This window comes from Morone saxatilis, unplaced genomic scaffold (assembly GCF_004916995.1).
Source record: "Morone saxatilis isolate NCDOM2014 unplaced genomic scaffold, NCSU_SB_2.0 Contig8, whole genome shotgun sequence".
Taxonomy (NCBI): domain Eukaryota; kingdom Metazoa; phylum Chordata; class Actinopteri; family Moronidae; genus Morone; species Morone saxatilis.
In genome coordinates this window covers 8841993-8852392 of record NW_023340257.1, presented here as the reverse complement: position 1 = coordinate 8852392, position 10400 = coordinate 8841993, and the positions used below count along the sequence as shown (strand labels likewise).

At 41.9% G+C, this 10400-nt stretch overlaps 3 protein-coding genes across 3 annotated transcripts in view; 2 read left to right on the top strand and 1 right to left on the bottom strand.

Annotated features, from left to right (window-relative positions):
• The window catches only part of lbhl (LBH regulator of WNT signaling pathway, like), a 1796-nt gene extending 885 nt beyond the window's left edge, over positions 1-911 (top strand). Inside the window, exon 3 of the mRNA XM_035680422.1 lies at positions 841-911. Within this exon, the coding sequence (XP_035536315.1) occupies positions 841-911 (71 nt within the window). The remainder of the gene's footprint in view (positions 1-840) is intronic.
• A 2174-nt stretch (positions 912-3085) lies between these two features.
• On the top strand, positions 3086-5367 carry LOC118341259 (C5a anaphylatoxin chemotactic receptor 1). Its single transcript, XM_035679472.1, has 2 exons — positions 3086-3119; positions 3359-5367. The coding sequence occupies exon 2, from the start codon at positions 3371-3373 to the stop codon at positions 4412-4414; it is 1044 nt and encodes a 347-aa protein (XP_035535365.1). The 5' UTR covers positions 3086-3119; positions 3359-3370; the 3' UTR covers positions 4415-5367.
• Positions 5368-5372: 5 nt separating this feature from the next.
• The window catches only part of LOC118341258 (dapper homolog 3-like), a 10421-nt gene continuing 5393 nt past the window's right edge, over positions 5373-10400 (bottom strand). Inside the window, exons 2-4 of the mRNA XM_035679471.1 lie at positions 9167-9299; positions 8678-8788; positions 5373-8333 (exon numbers count right to left, since the gene is read on the bottom strand). Of these exons, the coding sequence (XP_035535364.1) occupies positions 6826-8333; positions 8678-8788; positions 9167-9299 (1752 nt within the window). The 3' untranslated portion in view covers positions 5373-6825. The remainder of the gene's footprint in view (positions 8334-8677; positions 8789-9166; positions 9300-10400) is intronic.

Here is a 10400-nt window from a genome sequence, read left to right as displayed (position 1 = left end):
CTCTAGGCGGGTGGTCATCTGCCTTGACCACCCACCTTGATCAATGGACAAACAACTCAACAACAGCTACATTGGATTATCACACGGAGTCAGCATTTCTATCTCAAATTGCTTCTCCAATTTTTGGTGCGAAAATGTGTGTGTGCGTATGAGCCAAGAAACTCACATTGCATCGCTACCACAAACCAAATGAATTGTACAGTATAACTGATACTCAGAGTCAGCAGTTCCATGGTTCCTTGTTTCTCAAGTTTTGGGTTGGAAAGCGTGTGTCTAATTATATCATTTTATACATTATAATTATACTGTATTGCTGTAGTGGCTAAATATCCACAGGAAAACAGCAACACCCTAACACAACAACCTAAAACACCTTAATATCACAATCACCCTTAAGAATTGTCAACAAAAGTAGACATACATAATACTCAAGCTACAACAGCCCAGTTAGCAATATGCTAGTAATGTTGCAAAAAACACTGTTTCGATGTATTTCATTCTTAGGTTGCATAGGGAATTACATAGTGTTGTATTCTGAACACCTTGCACAATTTCTCAATCGACTATTTTCTAAGAGTGTAACAACATTTCTATGTTGTCTTATATCAGGGGCAGTTCTAGAGGAATATTCACAGGGGGGGAATGTCTGTTTTCATCGACCTTAAGCCTATCACTTAGTCTAAAATGTGTCCAAATTCACTCATTCACTTATATGTGTTAAGTTCTGTTTTAACACATTATTTTCACATTATTTAAATTTCACTAAACACTAAGAGCCCAAAGTTTGACGTTAAATGTTTGAAAAATACAACATAATACAGTGTCCTTTTCTTTCTGCAGACCTCCAGTCGGATGCATTTAGAGACGACACCCCCACACTTCCACCGAGCAGTGCTCCGGCCCTCAACTGACTTAACCTCTGAGAACTCAGATGACCCTGTGAGGAAACATCCTGACATTAAGTTTGGCGACTATGGCAACTACAGATGAGGCAAAGTGCGAACTGTAAGAAGAAGTTGACGAAGAGCAGAAAACAAGCATCAAAATGTGTTTTAGATGTTGAGAACTGATAAACAGCTTCACACCAACTGTGACATTTATGTCCACATTTATATCAACGGGTACCAGATGAGTCACATACAGATACACATGTACACAATGGGAACCAGAAACAGGGGTACAAATACTCAAACGCACATTCACAGAAAACACATAAAACTCAGCCCGCTGACGTTCGTGACAGAGATTTGAGCAACTTTGTGTCTTTGCTATTTTTTTAACTTCATGGGAAACTTTTGCTGACGTTGTGTTTCAGTTCCCTTCTTTCCTAATTATTAAGGGTTTGGTGATGTCACATGGCTGAAAGACGACATCCTGCCATGGCAGCCACTTATCTTTTGTTTGTGGTTTGTTCACTTTCTACACATCATCTCTCTCTCTGATACAGATAACAACCTGTACCTTAAGAAACATCTTTCTCAGAGATCATCACTGTGATCCCACAGGAGCCATTTGGGGACATTTACCTGGTTATACCTTCAGTATGAACAGTATTTATTAAAGCTCTTTAAAATGTGTTGGCTGTTCTCTTCATCAACTTTCTGTTTTGCTGAGTCCTGAATCTGTACAGCACTGTAAGATGTGATTTTTTTTAAATTTCAATCCCCACATCCAGCAATTATGCAATATAAATCTAAATCTAAATTTAGGAAACGTCACCACAATGAGACGTCACAAATCAGATGTCTCCGTATGCAAGTGACTAATGCTGACTAATGTTGTGGTCTTTACATCACAGTTTTCCAAAGGGTTATAAAAAATCCACTGATCAGAGGCAATTTTCTTTTTTTTGTTGGACAGGATTGGACATTCAGTGTGTCTGTCATGCATGTAGAACCAAAACAAAGGAGGGCAGCTCTAGCTAATTTTCCGTTGTAGACGCCACCGAGAACTGTAGTTTTGTAATAGCATATAATAATAATAATTAGTGTGTAGACTGATTTTTGAATAACTTGTATATATGGAAAAAGTTTTGGTGTTACTGTAAAAATTATTCTGAATGTGACAATAAAGTATTTTGTCCCACTAATATGGGAAATCATTTTGGGTGGGTTTATATTACTTTATTTTTTTTTTTTTACATTTATGAAATGTAAATCTACTTCTTATACCATACTTGTTCTTCAATCAATAATCGTATACAAAATGTGTAAATTATATTGATAACTCTCAAGGAGGCTTAAAATTGACCTGAAAGGGGGCCAGTGTTTGTGCTGATGTTTTATGCGGAAGTGAAAACTTCTTCAACATCATGTTCAAGAGATCAGCATTCTTTATCCCAGCAGCAGAAGTACAAAAATAGATGCGTATATAACTATAATACCAAAGTATATAAATGAAGCATAAAAAGACAAAAATAAAAGCATAATGGTAAATTTAGAGAAAATGTTGTGGAGTATCACAGTGTACAAGACCATCAAAAAAGTATCATCAAAAATGGCAACAGCAAATGGTATTTACCAAGTTTAGTATCAAGTTCTTCATTTTTTATTAAGTGAGGATAAAACAGAGGTTATCACCCGGAGTTCAATTCAAATTAAACAAGCAGAAACTGATTAATGAATGAATGAAATGAATAATACAGACTTACAGGTGGGTCCCTAGTCAATAAATCACATTAAATAAAAATACACTTCATATAAGCAACAGCAACATTTTTATGAAGGTTTATTGCCTGATACGTGTCTTTTATACTCATTATTTTACATATACTGTGTTTATGAAAAATGCATATGTCTCTCTGGTTGAGGCATAGTGTGTTACACCACTTTGTACTGGTAAATACAGTTTAAATTGTAAAATCAACCATGCAAATTGCATTATACTGTATCAGCAATATTGTTTTCATCTAGTGAATAAATCTGCTACATTTCTTGTTTGAATTAAAACATTTTCCAAGGCATATTAGAAGTCTTAATTCATATGTTGGGTTTTTTTTTTTTTTTTTGGAAATAGGCTTGTGCAACTGTGGGTGGTGGTGGTGGGGTGGTATAAAACACGCACACTTAAAAGCAGAACAGCTCCATGACTTCCTAGTAGCAGAGTGGGTCACTGAAAACGTAAGTCTGAATATCTGCTAAATCAAAATATAAATGTGTTTTGTAACTTGATTTTATGTATTTGTAAGATATTTGAAGTTAAATCAGCTTCCATTTCATCATGTTAGGACTGTGCTGGGCTGGTTTAGGGACTTGTCTTTGTATCACACACAACAATTGTGAAAGTTCATATTTGTTTTACATTATAAAATTGTCTCCTATGATAAAAGTGTATAACCATAAATGTTTCCCATCTACAGCTTCGAGCAGGAATGGAAGGAACCATGGATTATGACGATTACGTCTTCACTGACTTTAACATTACTGACTATAATTTCACTTTTCCTGACGTTACGGCCCCCCCTGAGATTCAACCGATCCAGATAGTGGCTCTGGTCTTCTACGGCCTTGTGGTCCTGCTGGGTGTCCCTGGAAACGCTCTGGTGGTGTGGGTGACCGGGTTCTGCATGCCCCGCTCTGTCACTTCCCTCTGGTTCCTCAACCTCGCCCTGGCAGACCTTCTGTGCTGCCTCTCCATCCCTCTGCTCATGGATCCCCTAGCGCACGACGACCACTGGCGCTTTGGGTCGCTGGCTTGCACCCTGGTCAAAAGCCTGTTTTACCTGGTGATGTACTGCAGTATTCTGCAGCTGGTTCTGATCAGTGTGGATCGCTGGATGCTGGTCAGCAGACCCGTCTGGTGTCAGAACAACAGGCGACCTAAGAGGGCTGCTTTTGTGTGCGTTGCCATCTGGTGCCTGGCCCTGATAGGCAGCATCCCTCAGTTCGTCTACACCAAGGAGATCACAGCAGGTGATCACAAGCGAGAGTGCGTGACAGTGTTCTCTCTGCGCAGCGCCTGGGTCGTCACCTCCTACCGCTTCCTGGTGGGGTTCTTCCTCCCGTTCCTGGTGATCGTCGTCTGTCACTTGGTGGTGTACCGGAGAGCAGAGAGCGGACTCTCCCGCGGTCGGCCCCGCTCCAAGCGCACCCTGAGGGTCATCATCGGTGTGGTGCTGAGCTTCTTCCTGTGCTGGCTCCCACTTCACATTGTGGACTTTCTCACCTTGGTAACCCCTAGAAAGTCGCACCACAGCCCCAGTATCTACCTGGCGCACGTTTTAGCGCTCTGCCTGGCATACTTCAACAGCTGCCTTAACCCGCTGCTCTATGTGTGCCTGGGTCGGGGATTCAAAGACAGCATGAGCCGCTCCCTGCGCAACGTGCTCCACTTCATCAGCGAGGAACCCATGACCAGAGTGACCATCACTAATAACGACACCAAGAGCACCAGCAACGAGACTGTTAAACTCTGAGGGTGTGTGCACTTTGAAGTTATTATAGAAGTGTTGTCATTTCCAAAAGCCACTTATGGCTGAGGTTTCCCACACGTTAATTGATAGTTTATATAGGGTGTGAGCTTACTTACTGCTCTGAACATGGACTTTATAACCATAAACTGGAATCAATGTTTAAAATCAATCGTTTGACACGTTGGTCCAATAATGTCAGTCTGAAAAACACATTTTATATTTTGAAAGTGTGAACACACTATGACCTTTTCTTTATTCTGAGGCAGTTGGGTGGTGTTATCAAGACTGACTCAGGTTTGCAAACCAGGAACTATTAGCCAATCTGCAGTATTTCCTTTCAACATCTGTGTTGCATACAACAAAATGATCAACACTTCTGTTTTTGAGGTCATGTACGTGGATGATCTCAGACCGTGTTTCTGTTACAAATGCAAATGTACACACTTATTTCTGTATTACCCTGTGTGTGTGCTGCAGCTCAAGTTTGAATTTCAAGAAATTACTATTATTTTATATTATAGTTATTGTAACTTATATCTGATTACCGCATGTACCAGTAACATTCCCATAGTGGTTACAAAAAGACACATTCTCTTGTGTAATAGTACTCTGCATGGACCACATGAGGGAGCCACACTCTAATGTCTGATGGCCCATGAGCATGTACATGGTGAGCTCCTAGTGAGAGACCCTTTGGTTTAATGTTAGGCACCCTGAAGACAATAGATCAGAGAGGAGATTGGACAGGTAACATAAGCTTTAGCTATGTTTGGAGGTTTCTCAAATAAATGCAATTCAGACAAATACAGAAGAAATGTAAATTCATAATAACTGTCGAACACTTGCCTAATGCATGACTAATGTATGTTAATTTATGGTGTTTTAGACGGATTGTCTTGTTGTATACCGCCACAAAATTTAAGAATAAACAAAACAATAAAAATGTGTTAAAGTACCAAAATTAAGAGCAAAATTGCCTTTATTTACAGACTACATTCATTCCAAACAAGGCCACATGATGGTATATACAAAAGCATACATATTTACAAGACTGTCTGAGTCTCTGTCCCTGTGTTTCAATTAATCTGTGCACTTACACATTATATATGTGCATGCATGCATGTACACTGGTCCCTTACTATGGCCTCTACTAAACCAATTCCTGACTCACAGACATCTGTTTATGCTCATTGGTCCCTAAAGCAGCTGGCAGAAGAAGAGAGGTAATGGACGGTTCACTTCAGTGTGAATCCACAGTTTACAAAGAGGCAGAGCTGAGTGTATTGGACGACAAAGATAAAGGGACTTTCCCTGCTTAGAGATTCACAATCAGCCCATGAATGTAGAGACTGTAGGAAAAACAAATCTAAACATAGATTTGTACCATTAGACATTTGTTCGCTCCTGCACAAATGAGTTTTCTATAGGATGCTGGCTAAGTGCAGGGCAAATCCATCCTTAAAAGCTTCAGGTCTTACCACACACTAACATTTCAGAAATGCTTTATTTTATGGGTCTGTAATTTCCAGATAATGTCCTAAGCATTTCTAAATCATTTCCAAGAAGTTTCCTGGAATTAACTATGTAATTTGGTACTGATTTGTAGGAAAATAGAGCCAGCGTTCAAATGGTACACTCCAGTTCATTCCAATTAATTGGTAGCATAACCTAACAAGGCTTTAGCTAACCATGCAAAATGTGAAAGTTTGAGCATGAAGTTTCCAATAATAGTTGGGTTTAAATGGAGCTGTTCTTTCAAAGAAATTCCTGTTTTCCCCATTACTAGTAGAAAATTACATAGTTCTTTCCAGGAAACTTGGAAACATGGGAAATTATTGGGAAACTGTATTTGGACCCATCAAATACAGCAACATTTCTTAGAAATGTCAGTGCCATAAATCTCTTTAGTCTCATTTGTAGAGCTTTGGTGTTTGGCAAGACTTTACCTTTGACAGTGTACCCATTCGCTGTGTGGAATTAGATTTGGCCAACTCGACACTGTAGGAATTAATTAACCATACATCTGTGATTAATTAACTATAAGGCCAACACACATCAAGAAAAACTATCAGGAAATTCAGTCACTTAGCTTCAATGTGGTCCATGTCAACAGTGTAACTTTGCATCACATCAATTATCATCAATTAGAAGAGGATAATGCCCATTAGTCTAGCGTCTGATGGTTGTCAGCTACAAGATAATTTAAACCAGATACTACAGACGGATGATATCCAGCAGATATTTAATCATGTCCATTAATGTAATTGCCTCTTACTAAGAACATACTGTAATTAGAGGTAGGTTGAGTATAAAGACTGGATTGGCTAGTTAACATAAGATGACCAAAAGTAGCAGCCACAATCTTGCTCTGACGACGGCTTTACAACACAGTAATACCGGTTACAGGTTTGACCTCATACAGTAGTCATTACTTTGAGGGACCCTGAGCGGAATCTGAGGATCTTCTTTTTGAGAGCGTGGGAGGCTTTGATCTTGACAAAGGCTTTTGGTTGAGAGGGAGCATTGGCAGTGGCCTGTGGTGAAGGTGAGGATGAGGAAGAGGTAGAAGCAAGGCGTGGTGGCAGCTGCTGTGGCCACACCAGCCCCCCACTCTCATCTGAGTCACTGGACAGTGAGCTGGAGGCCGGGGAATACACCTCACTCATGCTGGACTCGGACTCTGCGGGGGCGGCACCAGCGTAACCCTCCTCTCCCTGACAGAGAGGCGCTCTCTCCTGAAAGTCTGGGTGCCAGCGCTGGGTGTGCTGTTGGTGGTGGTAGTTCTGGGGTTGGGAATGGGGACAAGAATGACCGTGACGATTTTTTCGGGGGGGTCGTCTCTGCGCCTGCCCAGTTAGGGGTTCCCCTTCATCCTGGCTGAGCTCCAGGTTGGAGCACCAACGTCGGCTCCCGTTGTTGCTGTTGTTGCCCACCTGTGGTCCAGTGACTTGGCCTTGGTTCTGAGCAAGATCCCCTCTGCCTTGGTGCCTCTCTGTGGTGCTGTACCTGCGCTCTGGCAGCACTCGCTGGCCCAGGAGGCTGTTTTCAGACTGGGACCGACTGGTTTTACTGCTTGATTTCTTGGCTTTCTGTCGCTCGTTGTGGCTCTTCTTAGAGGTTCTGGGCTTGGAGTTCGGGTGGTCAGGAGAAGAGATAGCTCGGTTGGGCTTAGGCTGCTCCGGGTTGTAGTGTCTGGGGGAGCGCACAGGGGCATGGCAGCCTTGTCCAGGGATGTACTGAGCACTTACTAAATTGTGTTTGTGATGAATAGGGGGTTGTGGATGTAAGTAATGCTGGGGGGATGGGGGTTTGCAACAAAGGTCAAGAGCCCCAACACCACAGTTAGGGTCCAGGGAGGGCAGAGGTGATGGTAACCTCTCTGCCAGGGAGTGTGGTCTGGGTTGGGGGTAGGGCAGAGCCAGATAACAGTCCTCTTCCAAAGATGGGGCCTCTCCTCCACAGGCCTCCCCCTCCAGCAGGTCACAACCCCAGCCCTGGCTCTTAGGGTTTGCTGAAAGGTCAACGTGGGGCTGAAGATGGGGGTCAGGATGGCGCTGCTCTGTGGTCAGAGAATGAGTTCTCCTGTGTAGGGAGCTGTGTCCAGAGGCACTGCAGTACGGGGGGTCGGGGCTCAGTGTTGTGCGAGGCTGACACGGCCGGGGTGGGAGGGTGTGGCGCTGGATGAGACTTAGGATGTAACCCTCTACCCTCAAGGCCTGCTGGTAGTCCTCCTCAGTGATCAGATCCTCGGCCTGCTCCTGCCAGGCTTGGTTGGCTCCGTTGGGGTCCCATTGCCAGGAGTCCGCTGCTATACCCTCTTCAGCAATGCCCTCCAGAGGTGGGTAAGGGGCAGAGAAAGAGCGAGGCAGGGTGGTGCGTAGGCCTGGCACATCCAGTTCTCCATTCAGCATGAGGGGGTCACCTAGTAACAGCAAACAGTACTGTTAGAGGCATTATTAAAATACTGCAAACAAAAAAAAACCTAAATCTAAGTAATAATCCATGATGTAGTGTCCTTAAATAGCAAAGTAATGGACAAGAAAACTTGTTAAAGAGATGGTTATTATCAGTTATTATCTGTCCTCTTTTGATTTTAATTTTTGAAAAAGGAAAAGAATATAAGCTCTGATTCAGATAGCTTATAATGCTAAAATGTTAAATTAGTTTTTCTTCTCTTACACATAGAACAATAAAGTTTTTTGTGTATGTTGCTGTTTCTGAGGATGCATGTATGAGAAATGGACGTGTACCTCTACTTTTTCTTACCCACAGACTTTGGCCTGTCGTTGGTGTAAGCCCAGGAAGAGAGTGTTTCTGCAGGCTCAGTGGAACAAGATCTTCCTTTTGGCGAGTGACCCTCACTCAACTCATAGAAACCTAGGAAATACGATTATAGAGGAAGAGGAGATGACTATCTCATTTGTCATAGCTCAGTGATCATTCCAGTTCTCTAATAATATGCTGCTGGATGCAGGCAGTGTCTCACCGTATTTCTCAAATAGGCCACAAAACAAAATTACAAGCAACTGGAGCATGAATGAACAATAAGAGCAGAAATAAATTACAAACTCATTATAAGGATATGTCAAAAAGCAAAGTCAAAAACATGAGTTTCGCTGTATAGAGCAAATATCTGTTATCTGCTCACTGGCTCTATAGAAAGTAAGTAAATTACTATGTGCACATTTAGAAACCTCTTAACTGCATGCATGTCAGAGCTGAGATCAAAGAAAAGGTTTATTACTATGGACGTACCAGAACTTGGCCGACTGTTGCCTGTGTCTCCTTGAGCTCCATCATAGCAGTCATCGTCAGTGTCGATCCTCAGCTCTCCCACCTGCTGTTCCAGCGCCTGCATCAGGCCCCATGGGGAACTCTGGAGGGCACTCTGAAACACAAATAAACACGCTCAGACTGTTTTCTTGTTCTTTTGTGTCTACATTTGATTGCCCTGTTGAGAAGTAATTTTTAAGTAGACGGTAAGAGGCAACAATCAGCGATTTCAACAACAAAGCGAAAAGTTCAAACAGTCCTTGCAATCAAATTACTGGTTTGCAGAAATGCTAATGACAGAAGCACAGCTGTGCACTCTTCACTGCTAGTTTCTCCAGCTGCATGCCAGCTCTCATTCTGTTTGGCACTCAGATAATTGTTAGTCACCTTTTGAGATAGTCTCTGAAATTTGTACAGAAATGTATTAAATTATGGGTAGGTGGGTTATATTTTACTTATGGACATGTAAAATAGAAAAGAATCCAGCTAGTGTAAGTTGCATTATATTATCAACTGACTTAATTTTAACCATTTGTACTGGGAGCAGTGACTTTATTTCCAAAGATGGATATTTCACTCTGATATAAGAAAGACTGTCATTGTTATTGTGGTGTATGTTCAAGAACAACCTCTGTATCAGCTAACAGGGATAAAAAACACCCAAATGAGTAAAAACACAAAATGTCAAAACAGATAAAGCAGAGCACAGCTCAGATGTAGATTCTCCATCACTAGTTACTAAAATACTAACGTGGCCATCACGGACCGCCACTGTGCATCACTGCAGTGCATCTGTGTACAGTTTCCATATGTGTCACTGGGCTCTCTTGCGTAAGCAAACTTACAGAGGGAAGCAGCCAGTCGGAACATGAATAATTCAAGGCTGTGTGAAGGGTAGGGGGATGTTCTTTCATGTGGGTGGGTGGGTACATACACACACACATACACGCACACACACACACACTACACACACGTTATGATATGCAGACAAATGTGCTTGCTCATACAGCTCAGATAGACAGAGAAAAAACACGAAAATATATCTCTTTGTATTTATATCTTTAACATGAGGACACTCTGCTGATTTTATACATTTCAAAATATACACGACTTCACTTTGTCGAGCGAACGGACCACAAAACCTTTTCCCCCATTTTAAGTAATAAGTTGGTCACAAAACAAGCCATCACAAAGACTTGACTTTGCAAAACGTGGG